Source organism: Hemitrygon akajei, chromosome 27 (genome assembly GCF_048418815.1).
Source record: "Hemitrygon akajei chromosome 27, sHemAka1.3, whole genome shotgun sequence".
Taxonomy (NCBI): Eukaryota; Metazoa; Chordata; class Chondrichthyes; order Myliobatiformes; family Dasyatidae; genus Hemitrygon; species Hemitrygon akajei.
The window spans coordinates 39,859,398-39,877,533 of record NC_133150.1 but is presented as its reverse complement, the minus strand read 5'-3'; the positions used below and the strand labels follow the sequence as shown (position 1 = coordinate 39,877,533).

Here is an 18,136-nt window from a genome sequence, read left to right as displayed (position 1 = left end):
TTCATAAACTGATATTATCAAGAAAGGGTTTTGTTTCGAACTGAAACGCATTCATGGGAAATAGATCACATTCAAGATCCTAGACTTCCCTTTGCTGTCAACAGCTGTGAATCTTCAGTAAAGGGAAACAGTTAATCACTCAGTCTGGCATTCCATCAGAACAAATTTAGGAAGTACTAGCTTGACTTTTGTCTCTTCAGAAGCTGTCTGACCTACTGGGTATTTCTATTATTCACAGCTTTCGTTTCAAATAGGTACATATTCATGGTTTATAGTTCAATTTTTATTGTCAATCAACCACCGTACAGGAATATGCATGAATACAGACAAATGAAACAATATTACTCTGGGACCAAGGTACAAAACATAGTACTAATGGTCACACATGGCACAAAGACTTTACAATACATTTTTTTAACTTTTTAATTCAATTTTTAAGATAGTTACATAGAATGAATGAATGAATAGAATAATATGATATCAACCCTCCCCCTCCCCTTAACCCCTCCCTCCTTAAGATATTAGTAAAATACAGCCACGATGATTGAAAATGCCACCGTCTTATTTTGCTTGTGTGTTCGGAAATATTGATCCATAGCACACTGTTTGCTGTGAAGAATTATTCAATACGGGTACAATTGATGTCACTGTACAAGGGATATAAAGACAAAGAGGAATAGGAAGTAATATAGGGAACTGAATAAAATGAGTGATGCACAACATGATGCATCTTGTATTAGTGAACAGGGTGGGAAATTCAAACAGGAGATGTCATGTATCTCAAAGCCGATCTGTGACTGTAACCCAAGATTGAACAATAAATCATCTTATATAAAAATGACATAAAGAGAACTCCATTTTTGCAATTGTGCAGTTAGAAAACATAATGATTTGTGAGGAAGTGATGCAATATGACCAGAGTCTGTTTTGAGTTCATATCCTCTTCAGGTTACGGTTATCTCATGAGTGTTGATTAGCCACAGATACTTCCAGATGCAGTTGCCCCACTGATGGATCCGGACCTGTTAAACCTGAGCTGCTCAATGCTCTTCAGGAAGGATTGCCTCAAAATGGAGCCTTACACTATCATTGGGCATCACAAAGCACTTCAGAGACATAGAGTGGTAAACATTGCAAGATTCCATAGTTCAGCTTACAGGATTGAGCTTTGGTTTGAGCAAATGTGATTAAACAGCATTTTTACTCATTTCATTGAATTGTTGTAAGGTGTTGAAACTCTAATCTACCAGTGAAACACAGGATGTGATTCATATCCACACACTTGTTCTCATCAGCACCGGGTGCTGTGGTTAGCTGAACAGTTTTCTGATGTGATAGGGCAATCAAGGAAGAGGATGGAAGAAGTTGTCATTCTGGAGTATCGATATGGAACATATACGGACAGATGGATTAGTTTATTTGCCATATTCAGAGCAGACCTTTTCCTGTTTCTTACTGTTTCATGTTCTATTAACTAACCATAAGTATGATATACATTTTGTTAATTACTCTAACCAATGCAAAATGCAGGCAGGTGGATGGTGTTTATAATTTGTCCAAATGGAGAGTTTCCGTGCTTTCACACTCTGACTCCATGACTCTAATTTGCAATGTGAAAAACATCACTGACGTTCATAATACAAGTTTTACATAACTGTGCAGAAGCAGAACTGACGTTTACCTTATGACCACTCATGCGGACTGCCGATGATCCCATTTTTGGTGGGAATCCATGACAGGTACAAGGATAAAGGGATTAGCAGGAGAAACCAGCCACGTGGGGGAGGTAATTGGAGCTATTTACTTGATGTAGACATGATTGCATAAAAGCTTAAATTGTTTTAAATGTGTATTCACCTATTCATCCAAATTTCAACATGAATTAATTTATCATTATTAACATCATTGTTCAATGTTACACAATGATATAGCCCTCTGTCTCGGTATACAAGTTCTCCAAGAACTGCTACACCTGTGGGTTTAATTTAAATCCCCTGCACCATTGAAAACATACTGGGGGTGTGGGGGGAGCCATTCCACTCACATCCAAAATAACACTCAATATACCCTCAACAGGAGTACTTGATAAAGTGACCACTGACTGTATGCTCGTGGTCCTCAAATGCTGAAGTCCATCCACTTCAATGTTCAATGTACTATGCATTCAGAGATGTTCTTCTGCACACCACTGTTGTATCACATGGTTATTTGAGATACTGTCTCCTTCCTGTCAACTTGAACCAGTCTGACCATTCTCCTCTGACCTCTCTCGATAACAAAGCATTTTCACCCACAAAGCAACCACTCACAAGATGTTTTGTTAATTTTTTTTTGCATCATTCTCTGTAATTAGAAAAACTGTAATGTGTGCTAATCGCAGGAGATCACCTGTTTCTGAGATACTCAAACTACACCATCTGGCACCTAAAATCATTTTACAGTCAAGGACATTTACATTACATTTTTTGACAATTCTGATGTTTGGTCAGAACAACAACTAAACCTTTTGAGCATGTCTTTTCTCTTCCTCAGTTAACATTTTGCCAGGAACCCTTTCCTCGATGATTCGTCATGGGTGACATTTCAACTCAGGCAAGAAAAGAAAGCTTCTGGAAGAACTTGGGGAGCCAGAGAACATCTGCAGATGCAGAGTGGTCGACATTTTAGATGAAGCCCCTGCTTCAAGACACCTTCAGCAATTTATTTTTGCGTCAGATTATAACATCTGCTGTTGCTGGTGTCTCACAATTTGATTTTTCTCATCATTTTTATCAGTCATTGGGAATTGTCCTTTACTTTGTTAATTATAATTATGATCTTTTGATATTCTGGCCTGTTCCCTCAACACACCTACTTATCGCTTCCACCTAGTTGTCTGCCTCATACCCTTTCTCCTTTGGTCCACCTTCCTCTCCTATGAGATTCCTTCCTCTACAGCCCTTTACCTTACCCACCCACATAGCTTTACTGATCAACTTCCAGCTAGCCTGTGTCCCCTTACCAACCCTTTGTATTCTGGTGTCTTTCCATTTCCTTTTCAGTCCTGATAAAGGGGCTCAGTCCGAAACATCAACTCTATGTTCATTTCTATTGATGCTGCCTGAGCTACTCAGTTTCTCCAGAATTTTCTGTGTTGCTTGTCATATGATCATGTCAGCCTAAGTTGGCTCACTGTGGTTTCTGATCAGACTTCCTGCCCTCTTCTTCCTTATTTTTATTTGAAAGTAATTTCTCTCTGTGAAGTGCTGATCAGCCTCGTGAATAAATCAATGTGGATTTTGATTCTTCTAATTAGTTTTCTACCTGGTGAGTGACAACTGGCATGGGACATTTTTGTAATTAATGTTCATTTAGGGGTCTTACATCATATCCAGAACAATGCTTGAATATGTGTAGACACTGAAGATGTCAGAATCTGGAGTTCAGAGAAAGCTGGAGGAACTCAGCAGGCCATGCAGCGTCTGTCAGGGGGAAGGTAATTGTCGATGGTTTGGCTTGAGACCTTGCATTGAGTCTGAGTGGAGAGGGAAAATGGTGTAAATAGGAGGGAAGATACTGTGAAACAGGATCAGTTACCTGGACTGCACCCATGGTTCTGATTGAGGTAACTAAAGAGATTCTGGAGGCATGCGTAATGATTTTGCAAGTATGGTTCTAGAGGACTGGAAAATTATAAATGTCGCTCATGTCTTTAAGAAGGGAGAGAGACAAAAGGCAGGAATTACAGGCCAATTAGCCTGATTGCAGTGGTTGGTAAGATGTTAGAGTCTATAATTAACAATGAGGTTTCAAAGAACTTGGAGGCAAATGATAAAATAGGTCTAAGTCAGCATGATTTCCTTAAGGAGAAATCTACCCTACCAAATCTATTGGAATTCTTTAAGGAATTAACAGACTGGATAGAGAAAGGAGACTTTGTCTGTCAATGGAAATTGTTTACTTGGATTTTCAGAAGGCCTTTGACAAACTGCTGCATTAGTCAAAGTCAAAGTAACTTTATTATAAAATACATTCATGTCACTATATACTACCGTGAGATTCATGATGTTTCTAGGGTGACAATGTACTTAACGGTGTGCAGGGCATATCTGTGATGGACTAGGCTGTGTCCACTGCCTTTTGTAGGTTTTTCCATTCAAGAGCATTAGTGTTTTCATACCATGCCATGATGCAACCAGTAAGAATACTCTCCACTGTGGATCTATAGAACTTTTTCAAAGTTTCGGATGTCAGTTTGATCTTTGTAAACTTTTAAGTAAATAATGCCCTGCTGTACTTTCTTTGTGATGCCAGTTATAAGCTGGACCCAGGACAGTTGCTCTAAAATGATAATGCCAAGGATTTAAAGTTACTGACCCTTTCCCCCTCTGATCCCCTGCTGCGTACTGGCTCATGGACCTCTGGATGCCTCATACTGCAGTCAATAATCAGCTCTTTGGTTTTGCTGAATCTCAGTGAGAGATAGTTGTTGTGACACAATTCAGCCCAATTTTGAATCTCACTCCTAAATGCTGACGGAGTACACCCAAGTGCTGAAGGAACTCAGCAGATCAGGCAGAATCTACAGAAAGGAATAAGCAATTGATGTTTTGGGCCACGTCCCTTCATTGAACCCAGTTTCAGGTCACAGACCCTTCCTCAGATTTGGATAAAAAGTGGAAGGCTGTCAGATTTGAAAGTTGATCTCGTCAGAAGAATGACGTGTGAGATAAAAGACGATACAGTTCAGTCCCAGGTTATGAACTTCTGATTTATGGACACGTCTTCATCTGATGAGGCCCCAGTAATGTTACTTAATTCAAATGTCCAAAGTATGTACATATGTTCACACATGACACAAAGATTGTCCGTGTGTGGGATTGTAGAGAAGGTTATTGTCAGTTACAAGACGACATAGAAATGTTGAAGTGCTGGGGTGTGAAATGGCAAATGGAGTTCAGCCTAAAAAATGTGAAGTGATACACTTTGGGTGATCAAACTTGAATGCAGATTGTAAGAAGTTAATGCAGAATTCTTAACAATGTGGAGGTCCAGAGTGATATTCAGTTCCAAGTTTGTAAATTCCCCAAAGTTGCTGTACAATTTGAAAGGGTGTTAAAAAGGTGTAGGATGTGCTGGGCTTCAGTAGATTAAGGGACTGAGTTCAAGAACCACGAGGTTACAGCTTGATAAAACTCTAGTTCAATCATTGTATTATGGAGTATAGAGCATAACTTGAGTGGACAGCCAGCACCTCTTTCTCATGGTGACAATGACCAGTACCAGAGGACATCCATTTTAGGTGAGCGGAAGAAAGTTTCAGGGAGATGTAAGAGGCAAGTTTTTTTTTTACACAGAGAGTGTTGGGTCCCTGGACTACACTGCAGACATGGTGGTAGAGCCTGATACAACAGGGACATTTAGAGACTCTTTGACACATACAGTACAAGTACAGAGCCTATAAAAAGTTTTCTCCTCCTTCACATGCAGTCTGACCAATACCTCATAAAGCTGTAGTGTCTGTATGATTTCTCAACAACAGAACAGAAATCATTTTATAATCCCACCGTTGTATTTGCAGGTATGCACAGGATTGAGATCAGGTTTAAACACAATGGTTCAGTGGCCTATTCATTTTTCTTCATCAAATTGTTATTGTTTATTGATCTAGTTGCTGAAATAGAAATGCTTTGCTGAAGATGCTTTGCATCTCTGCACTTGTTCTCATCAGCATATTGACCCATGGTTGTTGAGAAGTTTTCCAAGAAGTGATGGTGCAATGCAGGAAGAGACAAGAGAACTAGTTCAATGTGTAGCATTTGTTGTTACTTCTCTATATTCTGTTTGGTAGATAATTAAAGAAAACAGAAGTTCTGACCACATCCTTCACTGAGGGTGAACATTACACAGATGACAGCAGTGACTGATGCAACAGAGTCAGCACTCATACTGTACAATGTACAGAATTTAAGCAGATGTACATTCACAGCTAATATACTGCACTGTTTTCTCCTAAAACAAATGTAAAAAACCCAAAATTACAAAAGCTCTCCATCTATACTGAATAACTTTATCATTTATCTCTTTATACGCTGTGGTAAACTATGTATACCTGTCTGGAAACGCCCCTCTGCTGACTGCTCCTGTGGCTCCTCCCACAGACCCCTGTATAAAGGCGATTGGGACATTGCTCCTCCCTTAGTCTTCAACATGGTCGTGCTCCCTTTTTGCGGTTAATAAAAGCCTATCATTCACTTCCAGTCTCCTATTGATGGTGTATCATACGCAATGTGAAATTAACTGTTTATAAACAATTGTAAAGTCAGCAACAAAAATTCAGGAAAATATAAATCAGCCACATTCATGCATCATCTCAACCCTCACACTACAATGAAATCAAAAGCAACACGCACAAAATACTAGAGGAACTCAACAGATCAGGCAGAATCTATGGAAATGAACAGATAGTTTACACTTTGGATTGAGGCCATTCTTCTCTTCTTTCTTGTCTTTTACTTCCCCTGGGTCCCCTTTTCATGCCATTTCTCCTTTGGTGCACTCTACCCTCCTATCAGATTCCTTCTTTTACAGCCTGTACCACCATTCCCATCCACCTGGCTTCACCGATCACCTTCCAGATAGCCTTCCTCCTCTCCCCCATCTTTTTATTCAGACAGCTTCCAACTTCCTTCTCAGACCTGAATAAGAGCATCGGCCTGAAATGTCGACGATCTATTCATTTCCACACATGCTGCCTGACCTGTTGAGTTCCCTCCAGCATTCTCTGTGTGTTGGTTTGGACTTCTAGTGTCTGCAGATGTTCCAGTGTTTGCAATGAAGTTGAAGATAAACGATTAACTTTGTTCAGTTAAAATTCAAGATGGCACCAAGAATTGGCAAATCTGTGTAGAGCTCCAATGGTAATCATCGAATATTTCCATTTAGAACTGCTATGGTTAATTTCATGACATACAGTATGTTGGTGATATTAAAATTGATTCGTATTCTGATTCTGTATGACTTCTCCAACATGTGTGACACGTGAGAATTGTTATCACTTGTACTGATAATCTCCTCAGACTTCATCTGTCCCAGGGAATCGCACAGCATGAATCTGGATAGATCACTCGTCAACTAACATGGAAAGACCTAACCTGGTGAACAGGGATACTGTGATGCTAGAGACTCAGAATCTGAGCAAAGGTATGTATGGTTAGGGGAAAGGGAGACCATGGAGCTGAGCTAAGTAAGATAGAAATGTCTTCTCCTTGGACATGTGTGATCTGCCCATTTACTGTGCCCTATGATTCTATGAGAAATAGAAAACTACAGGGGTCGTCTACTTAACACAATTTCCTGTCAAAATGGAGTTGATTTGGTTTAAGAACAGATCTGACAAGGATTTTTCTCCATTGTGACTGTGTAATTCCATTTACTTGGTTTCCCCTCACATTTAACTGTAGCAAAGTGAAATTCCACCAGGGCTCTTGAAATTGCACCAACAGATGGAACAGAATTCAGAAGAGGTGATCTTTAAAGCTTCCTTCAAAGAGCAGACACAGCTTTCAGAGAGGAGAGGGACTGAAGTGAAGTGCTGTATGTTGAGTTTGCATGAAAAGCCCCTTCTACATCAATAGACAATAGGTGCAGGAGTAGGCCATTCAACCCTTCGAGCCACCACCAACATTCAATTTGATCATGGCTGATCATCTACAGTCAGTACCCCGTTCCTGCTTTCTCCTCATATCCCTTGACTCTGCTATCTTTAAGAGCTCTATCTAACTCTTTCTTGAAAGCATCTGTAGAATTGGCCTCCACTGCCTTCTGAGGCAGAGCATTCCATAGATCCACAACTCTCTTGCTGAAAAAGATTCTCCTGAACTCTGTTCTAAATGGCCTACCCCTTATTCTTAAACTGTGGCCTCTGGTTCTGAACTCCCCCAACATCGGGAACATGTTTCCTGCCTCTGGCGTGTCCAATCCCTTAATAATCTTATATGTTTCAATCAGATCCCCTCTCATCCTTCTAAATTCCAGTGTATACAAGCCCAGTTGCTCCAATCTTTCAACATATGACAGTCCCGTCACCCCGGGAATTAACCTTGTGAACCTATGCTGTACTCCCTCAATAGCAAGAATGTCCTTTTCAAATTTGGAGACCAAAACTGAACACAATATTCCAGGTGTGGTCTCACCAGGGCCCTGTACAACTGCAGAAGGACCTCTTTGCTCCTATACTCAGCTCCCCTTGTTATGAAGGGCAACATGCCGTTAGCTTTCTTCACTGCCTGCTTCACACATATTTCCTAATTTATTCCATCCTCAGCAGCAAGTTCCCCAAAACATTTGATTGAATTATCAGAATCAGAATGAAAATCAGGTTTATAATCACTGGCATGTGTTGTGAAATTTGTTAATTAAGGAAGAAGAAGAAGAAGAAGTGGAGTTATCGGGAAGCCATCATTGATGGCATTTTTTTTTAGCAGACTTTCTTATCTTTACGAGGTCGAGTTTCTAGCTCGACGCTCAACCCAGCATGGATGGGAAGCATGCAAGGGAGTCGGGTGGATTCGAACTCGGGAGCCTTCGCTCTGAAGTCCAGCACTGATGTCACTATGCCACACACCACCGCAAAATATAGAAGAGAAATAATAATAACAAACAAATAAGTAAATCAATTACAGTATATGTATATTGAATAGATTAAAAATCATGCAAAAACAGAAATAATATACATTTAACAAGTGAGGTAGCGTTCACAGGTTCAATGTCCATTTACGAATCAGATGGCAGAGGGGAAGCTGCTGTTCCTGAATCGCTGAGTGTGTGTCTTCAGGCCTCTGTATCTCCTAATTGATGGTAACAATGAGAAAAATGTATGTCCTGAGTGCTGGGGGTACCAAGGCAAGATCCAGAATGATGTACAAATCTTGGAGTGTATGTCCATAATTCTCTGAAATCTGGAACAGAAGGAGATTGTAAAGTAGCTGATAAAGAGAGCTGATGGCAATGGACCAGCATTGTGCATATGAGAATTCATGTTGCAAATTTTTAAAATAAGATCAATACACACTTCAGGTTGGTATGTAGTTGTGTTTGCAGCATAGCATGAAGGGTGTGGAAACATTGGAGAGATTGCAGAAGAGGTTCACTAGATTTTGCCTGTAATATCAGACCATAAGACCAAAAGACATAGGAGAAGAATTAGGCCACTCTTCCCATTGAGTCTATTCCACCATTCCATCATGTCTGACTTATTTTCTCTCTCAACCTTATTCTGCTGCTTCTCCCCTTAATCTTTGATGCCCTTAATATTTAAGAACTTATCAATCTCCACTTTAAATGTATCCAGTGAATTGGTCTCCACAAATTCCAGTGAATTTGACAGATTCACCACCCTCCAGCTAAAACAGTTTTCTCTCAGAGTACTCAGAGACATTGCACTCCAATCCTAGAACATCCTTTCCACAGCCACTCTCTCTTGTCCTTTCAATATTCAATAGGTTTGAATATGATTTCCCCTCTCCGCCTCATTCTTCTAATCTCCAGTGAGTATAGGCCCGGAGCCATCAAACTTTCTCCTCACGCTCACAACACTCAAAATGTGCACTTTCTCTTACCATCATTAACTTTTCACCATGAATACTTTCCCTAATGACACCCCACGTGTAAATCAAGGAAAAAATAAATTGAATTTCAGGAGTCAAGTGGTCAACATTTCAGATTAATTCCCTGCTTTAGGACACATCCAGTTGTTTATTTTGATGTTAGATTAAAACACTTACTGTTGCTTGTGTATAATATTTTAACATGTCTCAGCATTTTATTCAGTCTTTAAGAATAAGTGTTCCTGTCCTGGTAAATATAATTAAGAGCTTTTCAGATTGTCACGTACCACACACCAATTGTGTTACTGTAGTTTTTTTGATCAAACTTCCTGCTGCCTTCTTCCTTATTTATATTTCAGTCATTTCTCTCTGAAGACAGACAGGTCCTGGCTGTGTCTCTGTGAATAAAATGCTGTGGACATTGATTCTTCTGATTGGTTTCCTACCTGGTGAGTTACAGACAGCACTGGACAACTGCATAATCAGTGTTGGATTGGGAGTCGTACAACGTTTCCACATCAGTGCTTGAATAATTGTAGACACTGAGGATGTCGGAAACTGGAGTTCAGAGTACATTCCTGGAGGAACTCAGTGGGTCAAGCAGCATCTGTCAGGGGGCGGGGAAATGTCAAACATTTGGGTCGAGATCTTGTGTCATGTGTGAGTGGAGAGGGAGTAGGTGTAAATAGGAGAGGGGGAGGCATGTAACTGGGTCCTCAAGTTAGTCGGTGCTGAGGAATTGTGGAGCACAACAGGTAAATGGAATGGGGTGGAAAAGGGATGGTGTTTGGAGGTGGGTGAGAAGTGGAAGCAGATAAGGAGAACAGAGGAATAGTGTAGAGCTAGGTGTGGGGAGAATATGCCCAGCTGGAGAAATCTCCTGGAAACTGTTAAGCAAGAACATCAGGCCTACCATTGCTGGAATCTGATCTCACTCTGCAGGGATCTCAATGACACTTGACATTATTGTCTTGAAATCAGAGTTCTTTCTGGGCCACTCCAGTGGTGCAGTTAGCAGAGAACATTACCAGATCTAGAGTCAAAGTAAACCAGGGTTTTAGGGATGAGAGATTTCTCTCCCTAAAAGCCTTTCCAATCCAGATGGGATTTTGACAATCTGGCAGTTCATCATTGTCATTATTGATTTGTCTTTTTTTCAATTCCAGAAATAATAAATTGGATTTTAGCACTCAAAGTATCCCAACAGTTATTGAAATCACACCTGGATTTCTAGACACTAAAGTACTAATGACCACTGTTGCACCTGTGGTGAACTACATATACCTGTCTGGACACGCCCCACCTGCTGACTACTACTGTGGCTCCTCCCACAGACCCCGGTATAAAGGCGATTGGGGCCTGAGCCCTGCCTCTCAGTCTCCAGGATGTAGCATGGTGGTCAATTGCTGCTTGTTCTTTCTTCCAGTCAATAAAAGCCGATATCTCACCTCACGTCTCAGAGAGTTATTGATGGTGCATCAGCACCACCTTCCAGCTACACAAAAAAATACTTGATAGGTACAATGTTTAAAATTTGCTTCAGAACCAGAGTGCACAGTTTGAGACATAATGAGGGCTCTCTTTCCGCAGTTTGTAAACTTGTCTGAACACACACACACACACACACACACACACACACACACACACACACACACACACACACACACACACACACACACACACACACACACACACACACACACACATCCCCCCCCCCCCCAGATGAAATAGCTGGGACCTGTGTGGACATTCTGAAGTAACTGAAAGTTCAACACTTTCAACACTTTCAGGGTCTCAGAAGCCACGTATGGTATTGATTTCCATGGATTCAGCAAACACGAGGAAATCTGCAGATGCTGGAAATTCAAACAACAACACACAAAATGCTGGTGGAACACAGCAGGCCAGGCAGCATCTATAAGGAGAAGCACTGTCAACGTTTCGGGCTGAGACCCTTCGTCAGGGCTAACTGAAAGGAAAGATAGTAAGAGATTTGAAAGTAGTGGGGGAAGGGGGAAATGCGAAATGATAGGAGAAGACCGGAGGGGGTGAGATGAAGCTAAGAGCTGGAAAGGTGATTGGTGAAAGTGATACAGAGCTGGGCGTGTACTGGAAGTGTACTGAGACAGGGGAGAGATCACTGACACGACTGACAGAGTAACAGCTCTGAAAGCACCTCAAGCCAAAATCATTGGCTGTGGTGTCATTGTCCACATGCTGTGCATGACCTGCACCTGTTTTCACCGTCATGTTCAAAAATATTTGTTGCATTAAGTTGTTACTTTCTCCTCAAATCTGAAAATGCCTCCCTCAGTTTCAGGTGCATTGTGGGCAGAGAAATATGTAAGAGGAGTTGTGGGAAGAGCGATCACAATCAATTGTCACTATGAAGAAAAGTACCACTCGCACACAAAGTATTGGTGCCACGGATGGACTATCCAATGTTCAGTTTTATTGGAAACAAAAAGGCAACATGGACAGAGTGGACGAGTGTCAATCACAGATAACCCGGAACGGGGAATATTTACTGTTACTTTGGAGGATCTTCGCTCTGGAGACACAGGATGGTACAGCTGTGGAATTGAAACAACAGGTCTCGATACGAGATTTAATTTAGAACTAAAAGTAAATGATGGTAGGTTTCTCAGTGATTGATTTCTGCCTTTCATAAAATAAATGTCTCATGATCTTTGTCCAGACCCTGTCCATCCCTCACTACCTCTGCATTAATATCAGTGCCAAATGTTTCCCTTTAAACAGCAGGTTACTGACCCCAGTCACAATTTCATTCTCTCCTGAAAGCCACTAATCATGTGAGAGATAACTGAAAAGTTGCTGCCTTTAAACAATTAGTGGCTGCTTTATTAGGCATCTCCTGTACATAATAGAGTGGCCACGGAGTGTATGTTCATGGTCTTTTGCTTCTGTGCCCCATCCACTTCGAGGTTTCACCTGTTGTACTTTCAGATGCTTTTCAGCACACCGCTGTCGTAATGCCTGGTTATTGAATTACTGTCACATTTCTGTCAGCTTGAACCAGTCCGGACATTCTCCTCTCACATCTCTCATTAACAAGGCATTTTGTTCACAGAATTACTGCTCTCTGGATGTTATTTCATGTTGTTAGCTCCATTCTTTGTAAACTCTAGAGACAGCTGTGTGTGAAAATCCCAGGAGATGAATAGAACCTGAGATATTTAAACTACCCTGCCTGGCCCCAACAATGATTTTGTGGTCAAAGTCACTTAGATCACATTTCTTTCTCATTCTGATACATTGACTAAACATTGACTAAACCTCTTGAATACTTCTGAATGCTTTTATGGGCTGAGTTGCTGCCACATGATTGATTAATTAGATATTTGCATTAATGATCAGGTGAATATTTATACCTAATAAAGTGGCAGAAGAGTGTATGATTTTCAGATGTTCATTCAGTGTCTGAATGTTTAATTCTTTCCCACAGAACCCATGTCTGTTCCTGTGCTTCGATATCTGTCACCAGCAAATGTCTCACGTCTCGGGGGCTCAGTGTCACTTTCCTGTGAGTCCTTCCAGGGATCTCATCCCATTCAGTACAGTTGGTATGAACAAACCTCATCTGGGCATCCAAAGATCTCAGACAGCAAAGAACTGACTCTACGTTGTCAATCCTTCAACCACCAGCACCATCAATATTACTGCGGAGCCTGGAATTGGTTTGGAGCAAGATCCAGTGCAATGGTTAATGTGACAGTCTTCAACAACGGAGAGATCTGCAGTTATGTGACAGAAATCAATGGCACCAGTAAGTTCTCCTTTCAAGAGAGGATACATTTAAATATTTCTTTATGTTACTCTGTTACTGCAGCCCTTACTGTTGGTGAGGGTAAGGAATATCTTTGCATTTGTAGAAGCTAAACATTGCAGTCTCCATGGCGTAGAAATAAAGTGCAGAGAACAGTTAAGTCAGGCACTTCCTCCTGGAAGATGTGGAGCATCTCAAACATTGTTGGACTTGTGCATCCAGACTGATTGAGAACATTCCATTAATACTTTACTTTGAAAAGCCTAGAGTAGGTGTTCAGTTGTGAGACAGTGTCATTCTCATGAAAGCAAAAGGAAGGATTTATAATATTGCAAATATTAGTGGGAATGACAGAAATTTGGCAATGTCAGGGGGCAGAAATGAGTGTGGTTGCTATTACTAAGCAGAAGGTGCTTAGGAAGCTGTGAGATCTGAAGGTAGATCAGTCACTTGGACCAGACGGACTACACCCCAAAGTCCTGAAGGTGTTATATGAAGAAATTGTGGAGGCATTAGTGGTGATCTTTTAAGAATAATTAGATTCTGGAATGTTCAAAGGACTGGAAAATTGGAAATATCAACACCACTCTGTAAGAAAGGATGGAGGCAAAAGGAAGGAATTTGTCGACCAGTTAACATGACTTTAGTGGTTGGGAAGATGTGGGAGTCTATTATTAAGAACAGGATTTTGGGGTCCTTGGAGGTATATGATCAAACATGGTTTCCTAATGGGGAAATCATGCCTGAAATATCAGCCTCAGAATGCAAGGAAGTCCCTTTATTTTATTTATTTCCTGATAGAGTACAGAGTAGGTCCTACCAGCCCTTTGGGCCACAACACTGAATGAACTCTCGTCAAACCCAATTAAATGTAACCTAATCACAGGGCAATCTGCAAAGGCCAATTCTCCTAATGAGTCTGTCTTTGGACTGTGGGAGGAAACAGGACCACCCGGGGAGACCCAATGATAATCCACATGGAGGATGTACAGACTCCGTACATTAGAATGGAGATGAGGAGGATTTTCTGTGACCAGCAGGTATTGAATCTGTGGAATTCAATACCATACATGGCTTTCGAAGCCAAGTCATTGGGTTTATTTAAAGCGTAGCTTAATAGCATATAGTATAGGAAAGGCATCAAAGATTATGGGGAGAAATCAGGAGAATGGAATTCAGTGGGATAATAAATCAGCCTTGATGGAATAGTGGAGCAGACTGTATGGGCCAAATGGCCTAATTCTCCTCCTATGTCTTATGGTCTCATTGTCTTTGGTTGTCTCTAGCTTTTGAATATCTGAGCAGCCCAAGTAAATTACTAACTGCTGAAACTGAGTTTCTGGTTGTTGAATAAAAAACCTCACGCTCTTTAAGACATGAGCAGGGAATCCATTACTTCAATTTAACTTTACGTACGATATGAACAAGGCTGCTGTATTTCATGATTACAGGAAGGAAAATAAACCATGGGTTCGATTGTTATTTTTGTTTTATGGTTGCCTGGAAGGAGGTGAATCTCAAGGTTGTATATGGCTCCAGGCTCTCTAAGAATTTCTCCTCACTCCTTAAGCCAAGGGTCTCTATTTTTCTACTCCCCTACCCTGGAATAAAGACTGTGATTATCCACCATACCTTGCCAGCAAAACAAAGTACACAATAGAATCCATGTAAAACCACACACAACAAAGACTGACAAAAAACCAACGTGCAAAAGATGACAAATCGTGCAAATAATAAAAATATGTAAACAAATAATACATCGAACATGAGAGGCAGAGTCCCTGAAAGTGAGTTCACAGCTGCAGAGTCAGTTCAGAGCTCTGGCGAGTGAAACCAATCCAGCAGCCTGATTGCTGTAGGACAACAACTGTTGATGAACCCAGTGGAGTCGGCCCCAAGACTTCTGCACCTTCCACCTGATGGTAGTACTGAGAAGAGAGGGAGACGGGTCAAATGCAAGCAGACAGGACAGGCTCAGGTGGGGGGAGCTTGCTGGCACTGAGTATTGGGGCTGAACACTGGTGCATTTTCAAGATCCTCTTGTAAACTTACACAACTATTTCCTCTGTCCACTGCACTACTTGTCACCCATAACTTATTAATCATGCCACCTACATTAACATTACAAATTATTAATACTGATGACAAATAAGAGCGGTTAACAAATAACAGCACAGATCCCGATGGCACACCACTGGTGATAAAGTCTGACGTTGTCAGAAAACCAACACTCCACTACCACAATCTGACTCCTTCCACCAAGCCTATTCAGTCTCCATCCAGCTAGCTTACCATGAGATCTCACATTACAGATCAGTCGACAATGTAAGGTATGTTCATCAGCCTTGCTAAACACAAATGCTAAATTCTAAGGCCCTGTCCTCATCAGTTCCTTTGATCATCTCTCAAAGAGAACTCAGTCAAATATTATTGACAGAAGATTTCCCATGCATAAAATCATGTTCACTATCCAAAATCAGATCTTTCCTTTGCAAATACAGGTAGATCCTGCCTCACACAATCACCTCCAGTAAGTTACCCACCACTGACCTTATGCTCGCCTGTCTTGAATGTGACTGGATCAGTAATCTATTGACTCAGAAATGTGGAAACACACTGAGACATTCATGGGCAGTGACAATAGTGGCTCCAGTCAAATAAAAATCATTACTTTTGAAGAAATGTGACCACGTGATGAGGTTCAATGCTGTTGTCTTCTCAGTGGAATTCAATTATACCAATAAAGAGTCTGGCAGTTTCCTTAGAACACAGTGACAGCTTTAAATAAAATATCTTCATTTTTATTATTACGATTGATTTTCTTATCTTTTGTGTCAGATCCAGTGTGTTAATGATTTTGTTCTCCTTTACACCTTTGTACAGTAAATGACATGAAATGATCTAGAATCTTGAATCTCCCTGTGTTGATTTGATTTACCTGTGCATTTTCTGAGAAACTTCTCCCTCAGTTTCAGGTGCTTTATGGGCAGAAGATAAAGTAAGAGGAGTTGTGGGAAGAGCGGTCACAATCGATTGTCACTATGCACCAATGTACCGTTCACACACAAAGTATTTGTGCCGCATGTGGGATCACCAATGCACATCGTTAGTGAATACAAAAGGGCAAAATGAGCAGTATGGAAGAATGACAATCAGAGATAACAGAACCCAGGGAATATTTACTGTTACTATGGAGAAGCTTGTCTCTAATGATAAAGGACTTTACAAATGTGGAATTACAACATCTGGCAAGCATCCAGTTTTTGATGTGCATCTACAAGTATCTGATGGTAGGTTTCTCATTGACTGACTTGATGTCTCCACTGAAATGTCTGATTCATGTTTTCCTGGGAAGAGTCAGGGCAGCAGGAATATCCTGAAGCTCCACAACAGTAAGAGCCCTGTGGTGAGTTGACAAGCATAAAGAATCCCCTCTCATGTTGCCCTCACCCAGTGCAGGCAACTGATGGGACACCAATTTCCAATAGAAAGGTCAGCATATTTTCCTGCCTCTGAACTCCATGAAATGTATCCCTGTCAGAGGAGGAGGAGTTTGCTATCCTGAGGCACATTAGGGTGGATCTATCCCCAGGGCCTGCTAAGGTGTTCCCTTGAACCTCATGGGAGACACGTGCAGAAAATACCTGGGCCCTTACAAACATATTTAAACTATTCTTAGCAACAGGAGAGGTACCAGGGGGTCAGAGAGTAGCCAATGTTATTCTGCTGTTTAAAAAAGGCTCTAAGCATAAATTAGGAAATTGTACGGCAGTGAATCTCACATCAGTTGCAGGAAAGTTACTGGAGTGTATTCTAAGTGACCGGATAGATATATCATATTTGGATAGACATGGGCTGATTAAGAATTGCCAGCATGGCTTCGTGTGTGGTAGTATGCGTCTAATCAAAATTACAGATTTTATCGAGGAGGTTACCAGGAAAGTGGATAAAGGGAAGGCAGTGGATGTTGTTTACGTAGACTTTAGCAAGGCAATTACCCTCTCCTGAACATCCACATCCTTTCCACAGGGTTGCAAACAGAACTACTTATTATTGCTCTCAATGTGACCTACCCAAAGTTTTATCAAGCTACAAAATTTCTTGTCAGCTTCACTCTCCAACATCAATTGAATTGAATCTGTTCTTTATATCCTTCACATCCATGAGGAGTAAAATCATTTATGTTGTGTCTCCATCTGAAACTGCAATATGCAATTTATAGTCATTTGTAGCAGATAGTATGTACAACAGAACAGTCAGTATAGCATAGACATACAATTGTATCAGCATGAATTCATCAGTCTAGTAGCCTGGTGGAAGCAGCTGTCCCAGAGACTGTCGGTCCTGGTTTTAATGCTGCGGTACCATTTCTAGGATGGTTGTAGGTGGAACAGTTTGTAATTGAGATGACTTGGGTCCCCAAAGATCTTTTGGGCCCATGTCTGTCAATGTAAATGTCCTGAATAGTGGGAAATTCACATCCACCGATGCGCTGGTCTGTCCGCACCATTCTCTACTGAGTCCTGAGATTGAGTGAAGTACAGTTCGCATCTGCAGCAGTGATACAGCCAGTCAGGATGCTCTCAGTTGTGCCCCTGTAGAAAGTCCTTAGGATTTGGGGACTCATGCCAAACTTCTTCAACCGTCTGAGTTGAAAGTGGTCCTGTTGTGCATTTTTCACCACACAGCTGGTCCTCGGTGATGTGTATACTGAGGAACTTAAAGCTGTTTACCCTCTCAGCTCCAGATCTATTGATGTCAA

General features: G+C 41.1%; 1 protein-coding gene across 1 annotated transcript in view; it reads left to right on the top strand.

Annotated features, from left to right (window-relative positions):
* The first annotated feature begins 7,071 nt into the window (after positions 1–7,071).
* LOC140717036 (polymeric immunoglobulin receptor-like) overlaps positions 7,072–18,136 on the top strand; it is a 32,838-nt gene continuing 21,773 nt past the window's right edge. Inside the window, exons 1-5 of the mRNA XM_073030220.1 lie at positions 7,072–7,182; positions 9,947–10,036; positions 11,902–12,222; positions 13,054–13,374; positions 16,344–16,664. Coding sequence (XP_072886321.1) covers positions 9,997–10,036; positions 11,902–12,222; positions 13,054–13,374; positions 16,344–16,664 — 1,003 coding nt within the window. The 5' untranslated portion in view covers positions 7,072–7,182; positions 9,947–9,996. The remainder of the gene's footprint in view (positions 7,183–9,946; positions 10,037–11,901; positions 12,223–13,053; positions 13,375–16,343; positions 16,665–18,136) is intronic.